Genomic DNA, 23,897 nt, shown 5'->3' with positions numbered 1-23,897 from the left:
AGTGAATATGCCAGCTATGGACAAATGAGCAGCTAAATGTAGATCCCTCAAGAATTAAATACAAACAACTGCCCACTGAAGCCTGAAAGGTGGTTCAAAAACAGCAAGAAGCTCCACTATGATATTGAGAGATTCATTATTAATTTGTTCCTTTGGTCTCTTTTGGTGGGAGAAGTATCCTATTCCAGTTCTTGATCCTACTGGTGTGAATGACAGAAGCAGATACACCGCATTTTCACAGTGGGGAGCAGTTACATATGTCACAATGGAGCAAAGTGGGTTGGGCCAGAGTGCAGAAAATATACTGACTTCTTTTAAAAGGGGGGGGCAGGGAAGTGCATTTCTGTGCACCCTAAGTAAGAGTGCCTTGGATTACAAATCATAGCATGTTTTACTGATGCTTTGCAACGAATAGGCATGAAGAATGCAGCTGAGATGGGAGACAAAAAGGGTGTTGGCTGAGATACTGCTGACTGACAACTTGGTTGCCAAATATCTGGGAATGCTCCAACCTTTGATTCTCTCTATTAGTAATTAGAGCTTTCTAACCTTATAGTGTTTATGATTATTACATTAATGGACCTTATTAGAGATGCTTTTATCTGATGCTTCTTATTCTGTGTGTATTCCATAAACCTCAAGAGAGCTTAGTTTGTTATACAGGAACTTCAGAAAAATATTCCAACTCTTAATGAAGGTGATGACCTAATTCAGCATATTATGTATTGAATCCCTGTCTGTTTTGATTTTAAACAGATTAAGTTTGGAGAGTATGTTTACTTTGAAGAAAACGGCTGCATATTTCGTTCAAAGCTGGGAGAAGTAGGTATGAATATCTCTCATTATTACACAAAATAGTGTGTTTTAAACCTTTTAGTATTTCCTTATGCAATTGAAATAAACAAGTAAAATTGGCTGTAATGCCATATTAAAAGAAAGTGTTATATTTAGCAAGAGAATATGTAAAACTTTGCCACTTTGGCAAACATAGTTGATTGGAACCTTAAACCAATCACTTCACTCTTCTCTGTAGCCTCATCATCATTGTTCTTTGATTTCATCATTAAATTTTGATGAAATTTAAAGGTTGTTTACATCGAAGAGCCATATCAAGCAGGTTTCATAAACAATAGCACAGTGCGTTTCAAACAGCCTTAGTTTGTTTTTTGACATGTTCTCATTTTATCAAAAAAATTGGGTGGGATCTAAAGAGCCTTTGCATGAGCGGCACTTACCGGGACATCCCCGATTTTTAACAATTCCCTCCCTCCAACTGCAACCCCTCAGGCCACATCCTACACTGTTACAGAGAGTCCCCTGAGGGGGCATCAGGGACTGCAGCAAGGAGGGGGAGACACAGAGAAGCCTGGCTGTGCCAGTGGAACTCTGCTGACGCTGCTCTGAATCCAAGCCATTCTTCTCACCTACGATGGAAATAGCCCATAGTTTGTTGAAGCATCAGCCTGAGCTGAAATGTCCCCATCCCCCACGAACCATTGCCATCCTGTTTCCAGGGTGTCAAAGATGGTGTGGTTGATTATGGCAATTTGGGATGCAGGCTTCACCTCATTTACTGCTGGCGCTGTTCATCTTCCCCGTTGCTGTTGTGCAGTGAGGTGGTGCAGAAAATTTTCTGCAGAAAAAATGAATGTATGCCAATTGCACATAGGCAAACTTGGCAGTTGCAATATTGTAATTAATGTTTCTCAGGTGATTATCCCTAGCTTACATATATGTCATCGAAATACATATATGCCTCAGAGTGAAATGGAACTAATAAATAGTGACTGTGAAACTGAAGGTGCCCCAACAACCTTCATGGCAGAGAGTTGAATCATGCTGAAATAGATGAGTGGTTGTCAGAATATCATGCACAGTTCTTTGGGTTGGTAAAATTAATTAGTGTGTCAACAGTTTAAGAAGAAACGAAGGTACTGAACCTTCATTTTTTTCTTAGATTTAAACAATAGAAGGGAAGTACATGATATTGCATTTAAATTTCTACTAGTATTCCAGTTAAATAATCTACCTAATATAACATCTAAATCACATTAAGTGTGCTTTATGTTTCCCCCTCAAATATTTCAGGTCAAATACTGGTGCTGTATTGGGGCAAATTAGATCCTTTTTTCACTTTGTTATTTACTATATACAAGTAAAATAAACATGCTAAATTAGTTCTCTCTAGGTAGGGGTGGGCAACTTGTGGACTGTCAGACGTTTTAGCCCACATCTCCCTCCCATCAGCTCTAGTCAGCAGAGCTAATGGTGAGGGATCATGAGAGTTGTAGGCCAAAACATCTGAAGGGCCATAACTTGCCCACTGCTGCTCTAGGGTATTGGAACATTTTCCTATGCAAACTGAAAATTTTCCTATGCCCTAACTTGCCCTGGAAATTTTCCAATTCAGAATTTTCTGGAAAACCCACGTCACTACTGCTGTGGCATTTTTGTGAAGCCTCAGAGTGATGACAGGACCAGGAAGTAAAGCTTCCTCTTCTGGATAGGAAGGAACTAAGAAGCACTGAAGAAACAACCTCAAGCCGCAGTGACTAGTAAAATGGCTGCTGCCACTAGCACCTTATGAGCAGGCAGAGATAGCTGTGGAAAAGATGAGGGAGGATGTGGCTTCATGAAACCTTATGTCGCCCCCCCCCACACACACACACATACACAGAAAGCCCCCAGGTGGAACTGAAACAGTTCTCAAAATACCTTGCAGCTCAGCTCTACATTGTCCTTTTTCTTGGTTCAGGTGGTTCTTGGTTCCCTGTGCATAAGTGTTGTTTTTTTTAATCCAGTCTTAAATCCAGTCTTAAAATCTAGTTCATACGAAGATGGTTATGGAATGAACTCATGTTCAGAAGTATCTTCAGAATGTACCTGACCTTTAAAAGTTATTTGTCTGCCTAAATCACAAACATATATCTTGGTAACCCATGCAGTGGACAATGCACTATTTCAGTGCCCGGGACAAAAAAATACCCCAAGATTCTATTGAGTTTTGCCATTAGGGTGATTTTTTGTACCAGGTATTGCTAACACAGCAGGGTAAAAAATGCTCCATGATACTGCTGAGCAAACCTAAGTACACTGACTCTGTAGCCATACACAGGGCTTTGTTTTGGGGACACTTTACTATCCGAATACTTTTTTGAATGCGGCTTGGGGTAGTAAAATGCGCCCCCTCCCCCCCCAAAAGCCCACTTCCTTGGTTTTATTCCATGAAAGTTAAGGTAGCATTTTCAAAGCAAAAAGAATATGGCCACAATTTGTTTAGTTGTGGCTAAGTTCCACTGAAGCATTGGCACTTAAATTAGTCATGACTAACTTGCTCCATTGGATTCAGGACTTAGCCATGACTAAATTTAACTGGATCAAGACATATGTATATAGTACTAATTAATTCCAAAACATTGCATTTATAAACACCACAAAGAGTATACAAAAGCAACAGATAGTTCTTTGCATCAGTTTCCTATTTACAGCATTGCCTTTTTTCTTGTATTGCAGATGAAGGTAACAATGAAGTATTACTTCGTACAGAAGCTCTACCCTTTCATGATTCCTTTATCCATCGCATACGAATTTCCCCAGATCACAGATATATGGCTACTGGAATTAAAAGTGCAAATTCTGAAGAGTCTGCTTGTATCGTTGTGAAACTAAATACATTACCAAAAATGGAATGCGTTATTCCAAATGTGTTTAGCTTTGGTAAGCCATTAGCATAAACCTCCTTTGCTTTGTAGTATAACATAAATGGAAGTTCAAACCTTAATCTATCATATCTTACAACATTCAGGGATGTATCCAATGGTGGTTTTGCACTAGCGGAAGACACTTCCATTTGTGTACAGCAGGACACCTGATGTTTGCCTGTTTCTCCTACCCACTGTAGCCCCTGCCCCCACCTCCTGAAAAACTGCTCCTGAGCATTTGGGGACCCTCTGAAACAGTATGGAATATGGTTGAGGCAGGGGAGAGGAATTGGGTGACCTTCTTTGTGCAAGCAGAAGTGCAAAATGTTAGTGCAAAACCACCACTGGATACAATTCTCAGATTCACCAGACATTGTCCATTTAAGTGTAATCCTGATTTCACACAGCTAAAGTAATATTTTGCTCCCATTGTTGTGCTCACATCAGCATTCTTATGGGCTTTTCATATAATAGAGATACCAACATGTTGCTTTTAAATTCATAAAGGTTAGGGCTGATCCCATGCCACTTGCACAAATGATATCCTATTCCCAGGTATGCAAGGTTGATGAGAAGATGTTACTGACACGTTACTGGTATCCTTCATGTAGTCACCTGTGCAGTGGTTCTGCGAGACCCCGACTCCAGACCATCCTGAAGTTCTAGTTAGGAAGCCTTGAGAAGCTGGGTAATGGGAGCTGGAGGAGCTTAAAACTTGCTACAGAGGGCATAGCTATATTCCTGTTCAGGGGATGTGGGCACTACCACTGGAAAAGGAGGCCCACACATTTCCAAGAACTAAATAAAAAAAGATAAATGTCTACAAAATAGTGGGACGTTACTGCTGGGGTGGGACATAATCTTACTGTTTGTCATTGCCACTGTTTTCAGTGCTCATTGACTAATATCCCAGATTGTAGTCCTCAACCTCTAAAAAGTAAAAATAAAATACAACTTTTAAAAATTTCCAGAGGGGTAGCCATATAAGTCTGTTACAGCAAAAAGAGCAGAGTCCTGTGGCACCTTAAAGAATAACAAATGTTTTATGACATAAGCTTTTGTGGACTAGAGGCTACTTCATCAGATACTTCAAGTGTTATCCTAAGTTAGCAGGTATATATAGAGATGGTGTGGAGGTGGGTTGAAAGTTAGAGGGAAATGAAATGCAGAAAGTACAAGCCTGTGACAATTACTGTAAAGCTTAAATGCATGTAGAACCATTACAGTGTGGGTGGGAAGGAGAGCTGTCACTTGACACTAGTGATATCACAAGCACTATCGAATAGGTGCTCGTGACTATGTTCTATACATCGGTCAAAGCTGCAAGGAATGTGCTATATGTGTGGGGAAACTTCTGTTTTCACAGTAGTAAATATTGCAGTTTGAGTGATGGAAAAAAGAAAAGCCTGGAGGGTTAAATTGAGAAAGATGCATATATCCAACACAACAGTGAATAACTGTTGCACTTATATTGTGCAAAGGAAGAAAAAAGATAATCTGAAAAGATTCTAAGGGCACAATCCTATGCATGTTTAGGCAGAAAAATGTCCTACAACTCCGAGCATTTCCCAGCCACCAAGGACTTTTTCTGTCTCAACATATATAGGATTGCACCCTTAAGTCTTCATAGATACCCTGTTGCTTTTATTTATTTTATTATTTATTTGTTTGTTTTATTTTATTTTATTTCATTTCATTTCTACACTGCCCAATAGCCGAAGCTTCTCTTTTCACATGAAATCCACATTTCTAGTCAATGACTGAGATCCGAAAGGTTACACACAGTCTACTGTGCATGCATGGGGCCTTTTTTTCATATTCTCAATCATTTATTTTCAAATTAGCTTTATGAAATGCAATTCGTTTCACATATCCCATCACTAAAATTGGGGTTCCTTCCATAATCGCATCATCATCATAAATAAATACTAGTTTGACTTTCCTTTTCCCCCCAGAATGGACTACACAAGAGATCCTGTTCTATACCACCCAGAAGAACCTTCGGAGTCATAATGTGTATTTGTCTGATTTTAGTAAAAAACGTTCTGAGCTGGTTTATATGGAACATGATGCAAGGTAACTGAATATACTTCACTGCTTTCTCTAGGTGATGCTGTATTAAAACACATAAATATAAACAAGGCTAATACCAAGAAGAAAGAGAAAAAAGCCTAGCTGTTTAATCAAGAAGATTAGTTATCCCATTGTGGGATTAACTGTGACTAAACTTAAATATATTCCTAGTCGATTTTTTTAGAGTACAGGTGGCATACTAACAGAGTTGGTTTGTACTAGTATTAAATGTAGAACTAACTTTTCTAGCCAAATATGATGCGACTATTCTGGAGGATACCTGCTTTATAGACAAAAGCAGAAATATGTGCTGGATCCAAACAATTATAATTCTCATTTTATATTTTCAAGTATCTTTAGATATGGATGTGGCTTGCAATGCTCCTCTGCATCCCTCAGTGGGATTCATATAGTTAAACATATTGAAGTGTTTTGTATACTGTTCAGTGGCACATGTCAAGCTATGGTAGTAGCTATTGTTGTTCAGTCGTTAAGTCGTGTCCGACTCTTCATGACCCCATGGACCATAGCACACCAGGCCTTCCTGTCCTCCGCTCTCTCCCGGAGTGTGCTCAAGATCATATTCATTGCATCGGTGATGCTATTTAGCCATCTCATCCTCTGCCATCCCCTTCTCCTTTTGCCTTCAATCTTTCCCATCATCAGGGTCTTTTCCAGTGAGTTTTCTCTTTGCGGTACTAGCTATACACATTAACAAATGTGTTGCTGTATTGTCATAGCAGGGGAAGGACCATAGTTCATGGGCAGTTGCACGCAGAAGGTCCCGTATTCAGTCCCTGGCACTTCCACTTATAAAGACTGAGTAGCAGGTGATGGAAAAACCTTTGTCTGAGACCCTGGAGAGCTGTTGTCATAAGAACATAGGAAATGCCATGCTGGGTCAGACCAAGCATCCATCTAGTCCAGCATTCTGTTCACACACTGGCCAACCAGCTGCCTACAGGAAACCCACAAGCAGGCCGTGAGTGCAATAGCACCCTCTGTCAGTCAGAATTAACAAAATGTGGCTAGATGGACAAATAGTATGACCTGGTAAGGCAGCTTCTTGGGTATTTAGTTTCATGTCAGTGTAACCAGCTACAGATAGCATTGTCCCTGTATGTCAGGGGTGCATAACTTTCTCTGGTCCAAGGGTAACTACGGGTATCTGCTGGGGTAGTGGGGGCTACGCATGTGCATGCAGATGCATCACTCACACTCTCACACACATTCTCAAACCATTCACACACCATTTTCACATTCTCAAAACTATTCATATATGCATGCATATATTCATACACATTGTCACGTGCGCACACTACTCACCCACATTTTCACACACTCTCCCCAGCAGCAACAGATTGTGACCTTGCAGCAACAGTATGTGTTTCATGTCACAGAATCAAAGTGTTGAAATCCCCTCCCTTCCCCAGCCACCCCAACCCAATCAACTGAAAAAGAAGGAAAAATTACTCTAAGAATGGGATCTATGTTTTCTGCCATAAAGCTGTCATTCCTAGAGCATCCCCAGTGTTTCCTAGGCTAGACTAGAAACTTCAAGCGGTGCTTCCTAGGATGCTCCAAGGACATTCTAGGAATGAGGCTTCTACTGTTGATACTGTAGAGCCTGTTCCTAGACTGGTTTTTTTCCTCTCCCACCACCACCACACGCTTTCTTTTTGGCTGTGGCAGATGCTGAGGGTCTAGGGGCCCACCAGACAAGGGTTGAAGGGCTGCCTACAGGCCATACTTTTTACACCCCTGTTTTATGCAACCTTCTGTTATCCAGATGTCTTGGATATCTCTGCAATGATATCATGCTGTATTATCTAATTATAACTTTGTTTTTTGCTTGCAGATATTTTGTGGATCTCTACCTCACAAAAGACAAGCACTTTCTGACTCTAAACAGTAATAGCAAGACTACTTCTGAAGTGTGGTTTGTTGACTGTCACCACCCATTTAAGTCTCCTGTTCTTGTGCAAAAACGAACTGAAGGAGTCATTTACCACGTTGAGCACAGAAATAATGAGTTATACATTCTTACTACACATGGTAATCCAATGGGATACAAGGTATGGAGTGCTGACATGCTAGTAAGTGTTCAGCTTTTCAGACACTTCGTTGCAGCACATCCAGACTATTCAGTCACTGTTTTTCTAATAATTAAGTTTTCTACAAACCAGACAAGTCCACATAGGGCTTTAGTGGCCTCTAATACTTATTCTTATCCCATGTGCACTAAAAAAAACCAGTAGACAAAACATTCACATTCAGAGGAGAAATCTATCCATTGGAATAAAATAGACATGTTAAATAGATTCCAACTAGAATTTTGTCTATAATTCATGATTATTATAAAAGTGGAGTGAGATAAGAATTGATTGGTAGACGGCCCTATGCTCCTTACATTGTTAATTGTTTGGAAATGTAAATGAGAAATATTGAAAATACTGCTGCAATGTTTAGTCATTAACTGGTTAGATTAATCAATCTTTTGGTTGATTAAAAAAAAGCCTCCTCTCCTTTAAAAGGACTTTGGAGTAAATTGGGTTATTTCAGTTGGATGTGCATTTTGTTGAACAATATACTGTGGATAGCATCCACATCCAGATGGGCATTTGTATGTGCATCCTATTGGTATTCACAGTTCAAATACACAAACTCTGAAAAACATGTCTACATTTCTATTATAACTAATTACAAACACCAGAATTAATTTCCCCAACCATGCCTACAACAGTTTGTAATTTATTCTATTTTTATTTTAATTATTATTTTTGTGATTTAGAAGCTGAACACTCTGGGTAGTATCCAGCAATGGCTTTCCACTAGTGCTAATGACAGGACATCCTTGCCTTTCCTCCCCACTGCAGACCACCACACAGACCGCAGATCTGCTCCAGAGGGTTGGAGTACCTTCAGTGGAAAATGACACAACCCCCCGGACTAGATTTGGGGGGGGGGGGGGTTGCAGAGGGAGATGACAGGGAAGTCCCATTGTGCAAGTTAGTTTTCCATTGCGCTAGCAAGCTCCAGTTTCCCTTTGTGCAAGCATAAGTTTCTGATAGCGCAACATCATTAGTGCTAGAGGAATGCCATAGTTAGATACTATCCCCAGACCATTCCAGTGCAGGAGCACTCATCTGGCTCAAAGGGGTCAAATAGGGATGTACGAGAATGTCATTCCTGTTCACTAATTGTGCAAACATGTCCCATTCACAACCCCAAACGTAAACTCGAGTAGGAATGCAATTCTTGGGAAATTTTTGCAGTTTCCCAAACTTGGCATTTGTGTTCAAAAGTGCACACTTCCGAAAATGTGCACAAGCGTAAATGCACATTTCCCCTCCCTAATCCACATTTTCACACTTTAGACTGTGGGGGGAAATGCACATTTCTGATTGGGGAAAATGTACATTTCTTTCAATTGCAAAAAACATCATTTTAAAAATGCACATTCAGAAAAAAAGACACATGTTCAGGAACGTGAATGAAGCGAACCAAGCTTTGAGGAGGAATTTGGAGAACCTCAACGAACTCAAACATCGTATGTTCACCCATCCCTAGTGTCAAATATGAGGTACACCATTCCTGTGAAACAATGTCCTACCTTTGGTTGAGCAGGCAGTTGGACTCAATGGTCGTATAGGCCCCTTCCAACCCTACTATTCTATGATTCTATGACCTTTTGATGAATCTGTATTTCATTCAGTTATTTGATAGACATGCACACTTCCTCTCTGGTGCTGGAGAATACATTTACCTGATAGTCTGATTTTTAAAAGCAGCAATGGGCTGTCCCTCCTGCAACAAATCTTCACAGTCTCATTCGTGACATGGCTGTTGCCCTCCTGGTGCTGGGTTGGTGCTAGCGCAAGTATAGAGCTATTAAACAAATCTAGTTTTTGTCCTTATTTGGAAAGGACAGTTTTGGAATCCCACTGTGAAGGAGCTCATCCTGCTATTTCCTGTCCCTTTCATAAAAAGGAGAAGAATTTTAGACCTCCAGGGTATAGATCTATCAAAGTTATCATTAAATTCCTTTTTACCATATACATTGTTCTAGAAATATAGTTCTATCCATTTCCACTCCTCAGCTCTGGTGCCCTTGTGGACTCTGTTTCATCTTTTTATTGTTTTTCCTGCTGCGATGTGTGGAAGCATATAGAAAATACTGCAAAACAGTTGAAAAGGAACATAAAGTGTTGCTCAGCTGGGTACTTCCTTGAATTATGACTGGTGCTTGAGCAGAAGCTCAGTGTGTGTGTGACTTGGTTGTTTGTTCCCTCTTTCATTGCATTACCCTCAAGTGATCAAAACTTAACATCCATACAGAGTTAAATATTTACATTCTTCTTCAGAGGACAGTGCAGGACAGATGATAAGTTCACCATTTCCTCTGAAGATAAATAAGAATTAGGGATGTAGCACCTGTTTACTTTCAGATGCCATGAAATTGAACCAACACAACTACCTCTCCAGAATATTCAGAGCTATCAGGTCTCTAAAATCAGAGCTGCAAAAATGTTACCTATTACTATTGGAAATATATTAGTAGCTGAAAACTAATGTCTTCTCTCTGAGAATACTTGTATATTATGTAATTTCAGGTTTTTCATGTAGGTATGTGGCTCTTTGTTTTGTAGCTGATGAAGGCTCCTGTTGGTTCATGTGGATTGGAGAATTGGCTGCCCATTTACACAGTAAAAGAAAAGGCCAAATTAATGGACTTAGAGATGTTCAAAGACCACTGCATTGCCTTTCTGAAGTTCCATGGCTTCCTCTATTTAGATATTATTTCTCTTGTATCAAACTCAGTTCACAGTGTTAAGGTAAATGTTTAATTAATAGACATATCACTTTTTACAATCAACTGTTTATTTTCCAAGATTAATTTAAAAATCAATAGCAGGTTAAGCTTTCTTTATCCAGATGTCCTCAGAGATATATGAAACTTTCATATAGTCAAATTAGCATAAATATTTGTGTGTTTTACATTGCCTTATACTGCTGATTGAAGTGGTGCAGGAGTGATGGAGGATAGAATAAGGCAGCTATCAAAGACAAGGAATCTCATTTCTGAGACTGGGGCTATCATGGGTAATCTTCGACAGAGGAGTCATTTGGGACAGTCTGCTTGTGCATTGTGCATGCATTTTGGGAGCAGGAGTAGACAAGGTAGGGTGATGCCATTGACCTAGTTCACACATAATAAGAAGCCACCGCTGGTGAATTTCCCTGCTGGGCTTCTTTTTGCAACAGCAGCCGCCATTTTGAATATTCAGGATGCGGCAGGGGCACAGCATAGCTTCTCGTTACGTGCAAACACGATGAGGGTGGGTTGTTGGGGTGATTGACAAGCCACCCACCACCCTAAAACATCCTGTGGGTTCTGAGTGGCTTGTCACCCACCCCAAAAATCCACCCTCATCGTGTTTGCACGTAATGAGAAGCTATGGTGCACCCCCTCTGTGTCCCAAATATTCAAAATGGTGGCCACCACCACAACAAAGAGCCCCACAGGGAAATCCACCCACAGTGGCTTCTCATTACATATGAACCGGGCCACTGTGTCATTCATGTCATCACCGTGTTTTGATTGTTTTTTCCCCAATGTGTACAATGCATTGCTGGCTAATGTGCAAAATGTCATCAGTATCATGATTGGTGGGTGGCAGTGAAGTTTCTAAGGGGGCTGTGGGATTGGTTATCAGGACTGCTAAATTACCTTTTGCTTATGAGGCTATTCTGTTGCAGACTTTTCTGCTGTGAGTGAATAGGACTGCTACTACATTTTGTTGGCATTAGCCCTAATGTAACAGCTGGTCGGCATAATGGGACCATAATTATCAGCCTGCCCAATTCATTAGATTCTGGTTTACTGATGGAATAAAATAGATAAACTGACCAATAATTAAGTTCATTTTAAAAGGCATATTTGAGAAGAGGTATAGTAAGCAATGTATTAGGCTGCAAAACCATAATTAGTTTCCCCCTCCCTAATTTGTCCCCACTTGTTTCTATAGGACTATTTTGGAGCAAGTGGATTATGACTTGCTGATTTTGATTGCTAAAATGTCATGGTTAACGGAATGATTTCCCAAATGGTTACTTGCATAGCAAACTAATCATACTCAATACTCAGTGGATTTTGTAGCAAGAATGAAATCAGTCATTGTTTATTTTGTATACATAAAACATAGGAGGAACCCTGTTAGCTGGAGCTTGATTAATTTAATTTACACAGTAAATTGTACAAATACAGTATGAAATAATGGTGGGATCCTATATAAATATCCTTTTAAATTACCCCCCCCCCAAATTCATTTGTTTCAGGATATCTAGATCAATGTAAATATTATCAATTAAATATCAATATCTAGATCAGCTTAAAATTGACTATTTCCTTCCTTAAAGCATCACTTTCTCTAGCCAGGTTTTCTCTGTAACTTTAAAATCAAAGGGCAAAAGCTCTGTCTCTTAAAAAACAGGCTAACTCCTGCTTTAAAACTCAGGTATCTGAAAATATTTTAAAATTTCACTTAGCATACTTGTAATAAAAGGGTAAACTTGTACACTCTCCAACCAGTCTCCTAACTGTAGCATTCAAGTTAAATATAGTGCCCATTCTGTAGGGTTTTCTAGACTTTTTAGATTGATCCTCTTCAGGTTTTAATCAATTACACGGAGTGCGATTTTTCTGTGTAAAGCTTTTTGACTCTGACTGCCACAATTCCCAAAGCCTTTATCAACCTACTAACCAGAACTCCTTAAAAGAAAGTAAGCAGCGGGTAAGAGACCCTGCTGCTCTCAGAGAATGAATCTTGATTCCTTTCATTTCTAGGAGTGTTAAGTCTTAAAACATAATAGCCCTGAGTTTCTGAGTGTAGCTGTGCCAAAAAAATTATTTTGTTCTTCACAATGGCTGGTGCTGGGAACAGAGTCAGAGGCAAGGATTGTAAGTGGCTGAGCACTCCAAAGCCAGTGCATGGCCTTAGTGCAATAACTGACGTTGACTTGGCTGTGTTTCAAGTTGGGTAGCATGAAAGAGCACAGAGAGGGAATGGAAGAAAGATTCTTAAAACTTCCCAATAGTACACAGGCATCGAGACAAAATCCTTAAATAGATGACATATGCATTATAATGGTTTATTTTTAATGCCAAAATTACCATTTTAAAAGACATTTTATTATTTTGTTTACACTATTTCAAAACAGCATAAGATTTTGTTTTCCATTTGCATTACTTGTTGAACCTCATTAAGTAGCTTTAAGGGAAGGAGGAAAGGTAGCTAAAGTGTTGCCCTCCTTGTCACAGTGTTTCTTTCAACATTTTTTTTTTTTAGTTTATAGGGAGAGAAAAAGCAATTCCTGGCAAACACGCACGCCAAAGTTAATTAAGCTGAAGTTCAAATCCTTTCATCAGAGAGGAGGCAATGGAATACAGTTCTGTAGAGAAAAACTCAAAGACTGTAGGGGAAATATTAAGATCGTTGGGATTTTTTTTCCAGCTACCTGACTGGGCTTGTTCATTTGAATTGGAGCCTCATCCCGAGTACACCACCAGCACTTGCTATTTTTGGCTCATCTCCCCAGTACAACCTCCAGTACGTTTTGCATATTCATTGACGGAAAACAACCTTATTGAGCACACTGAGCAAGAGGTACCAATTACAGTGAATTGCCACACCGTACATTTAGAAGCTAAGAGCAAGGTAAGACTCCCCATTCTGTTCTTGCCCACTTTTAAACAGCATCTGGAGAGAAAATAGGAATTGACACTATATAAAGGCCTCTAGTTGCCACATTCTCTAGATCAGTGGGTGTTTCTCTGCAGCTCTGCAGGGAGGGGTTCGGAAGGCTTAACATTTCTTTTTCCAGTTCTACTTTTCCAGTTCTACTGGAAAAAGAGAATAATGAAGGCGAGGGTGTTATTTCTTTTGTCAAGAGAGACTATCATGGCTCAAGAGGCTTACTGAGAAGTCCCTTATCACATTGATACCTGGCTTATCTTGCTGGAAGAGGAGGATGTTTTAGAACCACCTGCCTAAAAGAAACAACAAAACAACCCAAAACAAGTGTACATGTGTAAATGTTCTGCAAAAAAACCCACACAAAAAAAATTAACCTCCCATAATATTTTACATACATGATAAATCTTCTTGAAATGCAAAAGGAAGAAAAATAACTTGGCCTAATGTGTTTTTTTTTTTTTTTGTCACACAGGAGAGTATTCCTAGCAAACTTACAAGCTTTAAAATAAATATATATGTATATAGAAATGTTATAGCAAAGACTTGCTGCTGCACTAAGTGCTAAGCTACTCAGGTTGTAATGCAGATGGGTATCATTAGAGGAGGCAGGAGGAGCCAGTTGTTTTCATGTTTCATAGATTTCTCAGGTGTTGCACTTAAATGAGTTCTTATGCTTCACATTGGTAAACGAATCCAGTGGCAGGCCAGTCTCTCATTTTATTTTTTGAGAGTGATTTCTTAGAGTCAAAGTGCCAAAGAATTACTGTAATAAGAAAAACATGTTTGAAATACATAATTTTAAGTTTTTGTTCTCATCTATCCCTTGTGAACTTGGAAACATCCTTTAATGTAAAATACTCCCTCATTTACAGGATGAAACTTGGGTGCCAATTACCGTTTTTCATAAAACCAATTCTGTAGAGCTGTGCAGGATGCCACTTCTGATCCATGTATATGGAGCTTACGGCATAGATGTGGACATGAGTTTTAAAGCAGAAAATCTAATGTTAATCAAGGATGGGTGGATATTAGCATTCTGTCATGTCAGGTAAGTCCTGTATATTACAAAACTGTCTTGTGGGGTTTTGTTGTTGTTTATTGTGAAACATATGATCGATATTCTCAGTGCTCAGATTTTTTCTTTTGGCTGCAAAGTTTTCCATTCACCATTTCTTCATAAATTGATGTTATGCACTGTTTTGCTAATGGTTTGTTATAGGCTGTTTGCTAAGAATTTATCGAAGTGACAGGTTTTTGTGTGAATTCACTTAAATTCATGAAATGAGAATGCAGTTGTTTCAAGTCTGGCTTAGAACAAACAATGATTGGGTTCATTTTTAAGCCTTTTTGAGCTCTATCATACTATAAAGGCTTTCCTTTCCTCTTGTCAAATAAAGATATTCTGATACTACATGTACATTGTGATTTACATTCACCTAAAAACAGAGACTATGAATCATGTATTTGCTGACAATGTGTGAATAATGCCAGTGGTATAATAATTTATATTTTTTAATCTAGCCCTTTAACTACTTTACCCCTTCTGAGGCAACATATAATACACTTTCAGGTGTTCCATGTTTTTCTAAATAATCTGTGCACTAGATGAAAATAATTCAATAGAAATTTGTTTTTCCCCCCTGCATAATTTTTGAAAATAAAAGATCAAATGTTTTATCTAGGCCATTATTACTGATTTATTTTGTGTGAAATCAGAATATATAGCACATCTCAGGAGGCCAAGTCTTCAACCCGATTTAGTTGAAATTCTGGAATTAACAAATAAATACATAAAAAGTAAGATTATGTCCTTTCCTAAACACACTTCATAGAAGTAAGTCCCATTTGTTTAAGTGGAATTTAATTCCCTGTATGTGTCCTTAGGATTATGTTCTTAGGTCCTCCTTGGTTTCAATAGGAGAAAAAGTATAAAACATTCTGAACTTATTGTGTGCAGACCCTATTAAATGAAGTGGGCTATGTGCAAGAGCTAAAAGAAAGTTCAGATAGTACATAGAAGCAGGCATTAGCATGACTGAGCCATCCTTCTGCTTTCCATGCTTTTGTTGCAATGTAAGACTAGTAGTGGATCTCATCCAAAGTGTGATCTGTAAGCCAAGGCAACTCCTAGAACTCATGGATCTCAGGTTTCACATCATATGTTCTAACAGAAACACAAATCACTCACACATCTGCTTTCCCTCCTTCTGTGTAACATTTAAACAGACTTCCGATCAGCTTAAATCAAAATTACTGAAACTGCTCTGGATCATAGTGCTAGCTGTAAGTTTAAAAATGTCCGTTGTGTTGCTTATAGTATGTGTGTAACTTTATCAGCACATACATACTTCTCTTCTAATTAGCAGACCTTACTTAGGTGTTGAAAAGCCATGCTAAGTTTTAAAAGCAAGTATACAATTGTTTAGACCAAAAACGTAATTGCTGTAAAATGACATTTCACTTTCAGAACACTTAACAAACATTTCAGCACTTCAGCAAATACATACTTGGTATAACAGATACAGTTTGGGGAATACCCAAAACATTTTGGGCATGATCCACTAAGGCTACAGCCACAAAACCCATGCACAGAGGATTCCAATAGGAATTTCCATTGATCAGAGAAGGAAGGTCGGATGGGGGATATGAGAGGCTCACACCACCATAACACCTCCCATTCATCAAACATCTGATCTGCATGCATGCATTCCTGAGCATGTGCATCAGTGGGGAAAGAGGTGGGCTTTGAGAATCCTCTGTGCACTTGGGCTGCTCCCATGATCCAAATAGAATTCTCCGTATCATGGGAAAACTAATTTTTCTGGGGAGAAGAGAATATATTTCAAGTCCAAAAATCTGAGAGCACAGGTATGTACGGTCCAGTTGCTTGAGTTAACTGTGTAGTGTTTCTCATGCTCTGGCCACAAGTTGGTTACAGTTCACAAAAATGACTGAACACAAGATGCCTCCATTGCCAAACAGATGCACAGTATTCTGAAAGTATGGGTAATGTCACAAGCCAAATTTAGGAGTCACTCACATTGCACCTATTAGCATAGTTCCTTTCTCAAAGCAAATGGCCCTTCTGGCAAAAGCAGAAGCAATGAACAATAAACTAATACTAACAAATAGAGTTAGTATTAACAAATTAGTATTAGTATTTTTAGTTAGTTAATTTAGTTAGTTAGTTTTAGTTTTAATTTTAGTTAGTTTAGTTAATAATTAGTATTAACAAATAGAGTTAGTATTAATTAAGTATTAACAAATAGAGTTAGTATTAAAGTGCTGGGTTGGATGAATCAGAGGTCAGAATTAAGATTGCTGGGAGAATTATCAACAACCTCTGATATGCAGACGATACCACCCTAATGGCAGAAAGCGAAGAGGATCTCAAGAGCCTCTTGTTGAGGGTGAAAGAGGAGAGTGCAAAAGCTGGTTTGAAACTCATCATTAAAAAAACTAAGATCATGGCATCTGGCCCTATCACTTCCTGGCATATAGAAGGGGAAGAAATGGAAGCAGTGACAGATTTTACTTTCTTGGGCTCCAAGATCACCGCAGACGGTGACTGTAGCCATGAAATTAAAAGACGCTTGCTCCTTGGGAGGAAAGCTATGGCCAACCTAGACAGCATAGTAAGAAGCAGAGACATCACCTTGCCGACAAAGGTCCGTCTAATCAAAGCTATGGTTTTCCCAGTAGTAATGTATGGCTGTGAGAGCTGGACTATAAGGAAGGCTGAGTGCCGAAGAATTGATGCTTTCAAACTGTGGTGCTGGAGAAGATTCTTACGAGTCCCCTGGACTGCAAGGAGGTCAGATCAGTCCATCCTAAAGGAAATCAACCCTGAATGCTCATTGGAAGGACAGATACTGAAGCTGAAGCTCAAATATTTTGGCCACCTAATGCGAAGAGAAAACTCTCTGGAAAAGACCCTGATGCTGGGAAAGACTGAAGGCAAAAGGAGAAGGGGACGGCAGAGGATGAGATGGCTAGATAGCATCACCGATGCAATGAATATGAACTTGAGCACGCTCCGGGAGAGAGCGCAGGACAGGAAGGCCTGGCGTGCTATGGTCCATGGAGTCACGAAGAGTCGGACACGACTGAACGACTGAACAACAACAAATAGAGACAGTTGATTACGATCTGGATTCTAGCTACCTGAAGGAATGTATCCTCCTCTGTTCCCCTTCCTGTGCATAGATAACCTCTTTGGCACAGGGAGTAAGGGATGACTTATTTCACATTTCCCCACCATCACATGTATGGCAGGAGACTAGAAGATTCAGCCACCTTGGGAATGGTGCCCTGGTAATGGTGGAATTCCCTGACCAAAGAGTTCTGCCTTGTCACCTTTGCAAAATTGGTGGGTCACTGTTCTTGGGAGGACATTTGAGTCAGAGGGTGGAATCCAATGAAGCTTTTCTGCTGATGGAATTTGTTCCATCAGCAGAACAGAGAAGGGAGCAATTCCACTTCCTCCCTGCAGCCCTTCATGCATTATCAAAATCTTCTCTGGAGAATCAGGAGACTCTGTGAAGCAGATTTTCAGAGGGCTGCAAAGGAGAGGAGAGAAGGAGAAAGTCCAATTACCTGACTTCTGCTCACATGACATTGGATTCCACTCAGAGAGAGCCCTTTTTTGCTTCGTAATGAAATTGGTTTATAGTTGTTGCCTTGGATATTATTAATGATGTTTTGTATAGTGTTTTTATTAATTTCATTTGTTGTAATACTTCATTGTATAGTGCTTTGCACATTTGCCTGGGAAGTGGTATCCAAAATCAAATGAATAAATAAATAGCAACTCGTGTGTGTGTGTGTGTGCGCGCGTGCACGCGCTCTAGCTGCCTTTCTGGGTAGTCTAAGAATAGCAATACCAAAGGCCTATGTAGTCCAGCATTCTGTTTCCACAGTGGCCAACCAGATGCCCATGGGATACCCTTAAGCAGGATGTGAGCGTAATAGCATCCTTCGGCTTATGCTCCCCAGCAACCGACGTGCAGAGTCATACTTCCTCTGATACTAGAGGTGTAGCCATCATGACTACAAACCATTGATAGCCTTATCCTCCATGAATTTGTCTAATCTGCTTTTAAAGGCATCCAAGTTGGCAGCCATCACTACAGCTATGTGCTCTATGAAAATATGGCATAGCAATGCTAAATATATTGGGTTGGAACTAACTGAGCCCTTTGTGAACAGAAGTTCTTCCATCTGCAGAAGGGTGTTGGATGCAGCAGAGGCTTTTGTGACTGATAATGTGGGGAGGCAATTTTCACTGATTTCCTCTGATGCGCCTCTCGCCCACACCACCTCCCCTGCTGTTCCAAAGAATCCTCCAACCCTCTGAAGCAAATTTTAAGGGCATGCAAAGGGCTGCAGGGGAAGAGGGAATATGTGAAAATCGCCTTTCCCCTTCCATTTGCGAAAGCTGTGAGTGCCTGTGCCATGACATGAACAGAACTTTGCTCATGGACCTCTTGATCCAGCTCTATCATTGTTTAGCTGTAAATTTTGACAAATCCATGAAAGCTTTAAGCAGGCACATGTATCGGCCATTTTTTTAAAATGGGAGGTCTTGCATAAATATTAGGCTGGGATGGTTGTCCTTTAAAGTTTATGTTTTGATTATCAGAGGTGGAGGAGAGTTAGGCCTGGGATGGCATAAAGATGGCTGCATGATGAAGAAGCACAATGGTATCCAAGACCTCTGGACCTGCATAAAGTTCTTACATGATATGGGTTATTCTCAGCCAATGTATACAGCTCTGATGAGCCTGAGTGCTGGAGGAGTTCTTGCAGGAGCCCTCTACAATAATCATCCTCACCTTCTCAAAGCTATGGTTTTGCAGGTAATATTCTTACTATTTCATTCCATTCCAATGCTGAGGATAGTATTTTTTCAGGATCACTTTGGAAGAGTTCTCTGTCAGGACTTGGGATATCTTTGTAAAAATCCATTGAGTTGGCAGGCTACAATCCAGAATGAATGATACAGCAGGAAGCACAGGAGGTGCTAGTCTCAAAACAACATCAGGCCAAATTACCAAACTCCATCAAGCTCTGAGCATATGAGACTGACTGCCTTTCCAATCCTCTCTTTTTGTTTTTTTACCATCACTAAGGCAAAACTAAAACCCACTTATCCTAGCCCTCAACTGTACTTGGGTTTGACTTCCAGCCAAATTCTGTAGCTTCTTGGCACAGTGGGCAAAAAAGTGGACTGTAACAGCTCTTCCCTGAAGTGACATAGCCACACAATCTCTTTGAATTGCTACTTTCATCCATGGTTACATCCTGGATCAGGGCCAGCTTCAGGTTTGGGGTGGGGAGCACCACTCCACCCCAGGGATTCCCTGGGTCTCCTGGCCCTGCTGCCTTTGCCTGTTCACCTCTGAGCAACCCGGCTGTGACAGGAGCAAGCAGTCACCTCTGCTCATCTCGCCCTTTCCTTCTGGATATTGTGAGAATTGGGCCCAGAAGGAGAGGCCAAGCAAATGGGCAGCAGAGACAGTGGCTTGGAGGAGTGGGCCCTCTTAGGGAAGCACTGAGGGTATCTTGCTCAAGAGCCCCCAGAATGAGCTGTGCTGGATAACCATATTTCCAGTGAAAAAGCACCTTCACACTTAAGGAAACAGGGAAGTAGCGTGGCTCCTTCCAAATTGAAGGGAAGGGGAAATAGGTGCTGGTCTGGAATGGGAAAAGTATACCACAAATAGATCATCCTTGCTGGATTGGTGCAGCTGTAGTTAAACACTGCAGTGTGATGTGCACCTGTGTGTCACCTGGAGACACATTTACACTATATTAAGTATGTACAATTATAACTCAAAGCAGTTATCTACTGAAAAGGATTTTTCCTCGGAAGTCTTAACCATTAATGTGGATGAAGATTCTAAATTTCTTCCAGTGACATAATTACAGAATCTGAGTAGGTAGACTAGGAAATACCAGTAGGCGTACATCTGATATCTGCTTTGCCGTTGTTATCTTAAAGTTTTGAAAAAAATATGTTTATTTTTCTCATAGGCCCCTTTCTTGGATGTTCTAAATACAATGTTAGATCCTCATCTCCCCCTGACTATTGAAGAACAAGAAGAATGGGGAAATCCATTGGTTGATGAGATCTGCAGGGAATATATTAAAAGCTACTGCCCATATCAGAATATTAAACCACAGGTACCATCTCATCTCTTCTTAACACCACAAAGTGCATTTTATGCAACTAAAATGTTGACTTCGGAGAGCAGTTCTTAACAGTTTAAGCAGTTTTTAGTAATCAACATGATCCAGCCAAAGTTAAGAATTTTAAGGCCCTGATGATTTCAATAGGAGAGTAGATGTGTTCAGCTTCAGTCCTATACACACTTAACTGGGAGTAAACCCTATTGAACACTGTGGGCCGGTTTGCATGTCATGGGTTCGTTCACCTGCAAGATGCCACAGCATGCACCAGCCACTATTTTGAATGTGCAAGCTGCGGGGAGCACACGCCATGGCTTGTCGTGTCTTTCAAACCCCATATCTTAAGCAACCCTTGGATAACCCTAGAATAACCCATGGGTATATAGTTCAAAGTGTCCATAAAGCTATCGTTTTGAGTCTCCTCCATCTGGCTGACCTACACAAAATAGGATACTAGTGAATATAGTAAAGTGTGGAACAAACTCATTCTTGAATGGTTGGGACAGTAGGTAAACACCAATGCTGTCTCTATTTTCAGCCAGAAATATATGATGATAACAATTCCTAGCATTACTAGTTAACTCACAACAACGGGATAGGAGAGAAGTCAGACAATGCGGACAATTTTATACATTACTTTCCCTACATTGAAATAATCTTGATTTAGGAAAATAATGTCTACTATATCACCAAAGACCAGCACAACACAGTTTTTCTTGCATATACACCCACCAGGCATCTGCTGCATGTATCAATCGTCCATTCTGTGCAGTTGCAGTGGTAGATACACTTGCAGTACCATATATATTATATATATATATATATATATATATATATATATAAATTATTTCTATCTGGAGTGTATCTCCTTTTTAGATTTGGGTGATGGGAAGGAATTCCACCAGCTGCTCACCACTGACCACCAGTCAAGTAGAATAGACCTGCCCAAATTTGATCCACCAAACATTACCTGGAAGCACATGATATAGCCACCTTGTTGAAGCTAAACAGGTCCAGTCACTGCATAGGTAGGAGATTTGGAAACTCCATGTAAGCTGCTTTGAGTTCTGTCTAGGGCTGAGCCAAAATGCCCCCACCCAAATTTTGCCACCCCATTTTTGTAACGTGGGGGTGGGGGCAAAATGAGATGACAGCTAGCCAAACTTGCTAGGGGCAGAACTTACTGGCAGCAGTGCTACCTATAGTCCCATATTATCCAGGCTCCTTAACAAGACAGTGAGTTACAAAAATTGTGATTGTCTAGGGCAGGGTAGAAACCTAAGTATGTAACTAACACAATACAGGAGAGAGCGCAAGATTAAATGGTGGTGAAAAAGTTAAATCACCCTTACCATAGTACCCACTTCGATTGTGTTGAGAGTGAGGAGGAGGAGCTTGCAAGGTTTTCTTTGCGCTTCTTCCTAGTCTCGGTCATAGAGGATGCTTACAGAGGAGTTTTAACCAAAAGCAAGTACAACTGTTTACTAAGTGCAATTGTTTACTAAGTCACCGATAAAAACTTCCCATAATTGTCAAGTATGGCTATGGCATGGGTGGTTTCTTCATCCATATAATTCTGTCCACCTAACGCTTCTCTCCTGCTGACTTTGCAGAACAACTTCCACCAGGTTAAAAATTAATGGCTGCACAGATTGGGATCAGTAACCCCATCCTGCTAACTCAGACATTTCCTCCCCCACCCTTCTCTCGCTCTCTCTCTGTAGAATTATCCTTCTGTTTTTATCACAGTCTCTGAAAATGATCAACGAATACCTCTGGCAGGTTTATTAAGATACATCTGTAAACTTAGAAAAGCTGTACAAGATCATGCCCAAGCCAGCAGCACAGATGAGAAAGGTAATAGTAGAAATCCTAACAGTTAGATATAGTTATTTAAATCGTAAGAAACATAGTTGCAATATTAGTTATTCATTTATTTGGTTTATACCCAAACAAATGGCACTTAAGGTGGTCAACAGTAATATATCCAAGATTACAATAAACTTAGTTAAAACAACTATAAAAATAAAAAGATTAAAAACACAATTAAAAATCACAACAATATAAGGACTATTGCCCCAATCCAACAAGAAGATACGTTGTGCGAATCAGCACTACAGTGAGTGCAAACTGAAGCTAGGAGCAAGGGCTGGGTATGCAGAGTCCGAGTTAAGAGCTCAGCAGTTGCACCATTCTCTTTTTCCAGGGACAGTAGTGAGGGGGCTGAATTCAGTGTCTGGCTTCCTCCTCCCACCCTCCCAAACAGATGAGTAGTATTGTTGAGAAGCCTACTAAACAAAGCCCTTTGAGGAGAGACTGAAAGAACTGGGCATGTTTAGCCTTGAGAAGAGAAGACTGAGGGGAGATATGATAGTGCTCTTCAAGTACTTGAAAGGTTGTCACAGAGAGAAAGGCCAGCATCTCTTCTCAGTCATCCCAGAATGCAGGACACAGAAGAATGGGCTCAAGTTCCAGGAAGCCAGATTCAGGCTGAACATCAGGAGAAACTTCCTGACTGTTAGAGCAGTATGACGATGGAACCAATTACCCAGGGAGGTGGTGGGCTCTCCCACACTGGAGGCATTCAAGACGAGGCTGGACAGCCATCTGTCAGGGATGCTCTGACTTGGATTCCTGCATTGTGCAGGGGGTTGGACTCGATGGCCTTGTAGGCCCCTTCCAACCCTACTATTCTATGAGTCTATGAGCCTGGGTCAGAGCAGATTAGATTCTGGTTTCATATCTTGGGTTGGAGTGAGCCCTTAAATCACAGTTTCCTGGTTCAGTTTCCTGGTTCAAGCATAAGAAACCATGGCTCTTCGCCGAAGCCAGGTGCATGAGTGCACACTGCACTTCCCAGTTCAATAAGCTGTGGTTTATCCGACCCAGATTATGATGTCTGAATCAAGCTAACTAGGGACTTGTGCAGGCGAGTCATGTTCTTAGATGGGGCTTTTCAGCATGTTTCCTCTTGGATCAGGGCATATATATAGATAAATCTAGATCAATTGGATATGTGCTGATAATGTTCACAAGTACCAGTTATATACTGCATGCAATGTATAGAAATTTGGATATAATGCAGTGGCTACAACCTCCAGAAACTAGAGGAGATTGTTAGACAAGTAGGAAAAAGCTAGTACTGAAAGTTTTAACTGTAAATAATATTGTTGGA

The 23,897-nt window shown here is 40.3% G+C and overlaps 1 protein-coding gene across 4 annotated transcripts in view; it reads left to right on the top strand.

The window, feature by feature from the left end:
- The window catches only part of PREPL (prolyl endopeptidase like), a 36,197-nt gene that overhangs the window by 7,334 nt on the left and 4,966 nt on the right, over positions 1 to 23,897 (top strand). For 2 of the 4 annotated variants that reach the window (XM_084828959.1, XM_084828958.1), the window contains exons 4-13: positions 757 to 826; positions 3,514 to 3,717; positions 5,657 to 5,777; positions 7,633 to 7,849; positions 10,424 to 10,609; positions 13,289 to 13,492; positions 14,404 to 14,579; positions 19,173 to 19,389; positions 20,567 to 20,716; positions 22,447 to 22,579. In XM_084828959.1, coding sequence (XP_084685085.1) covers positions 757 to 826; positions 3,514 to 3,717; positions 5,657 to 5,777; positions 7,633 to 7,849; positions 10,424 to 10,609; positions 13,289 to 13,492; positions 14,404 to 14,579; positions 19,173 to 19,389; positions 20,567 to 20,716; positions 22,447 to 22,579 — 1,678 coding nt within the window. The remainder of the gene's footprint in view (positions 1 to 756; positions 827 to 3,513; positions 3,718 to 5,656; positions 5,778 to 7,632; positions 7,850 to 10,423; positions 10,610 to 13,288; positions 13,493 to 14,403; positions 14,580 to 19,172; positions 19,390 to 20,566; positions 20,717 to 22,446; positions 22,580 to 23,897) is intronic. The other 2 variants (XR_014786939.1, XM_084828960.1) reach the window with 1 other exon arrangement.

This window comes from Heloderma suspectum, chromosome 1, assembly GCF_057233095.1.
Source record: "Heloderma suspectum isolate Gila_16-S chromosome 1, 16-S_ref, whole genome shotgun sequence".
Classification (NCBI taxonomy): Eukaryota; Metazoa; Chordata; class Lepidosauria; order Squamata; family Helodermatidae; genus Heloderma; species Heloderma suspectum.
This window is presented reverse-complemented; position numbering and strand designations above follow the sequence as displayed.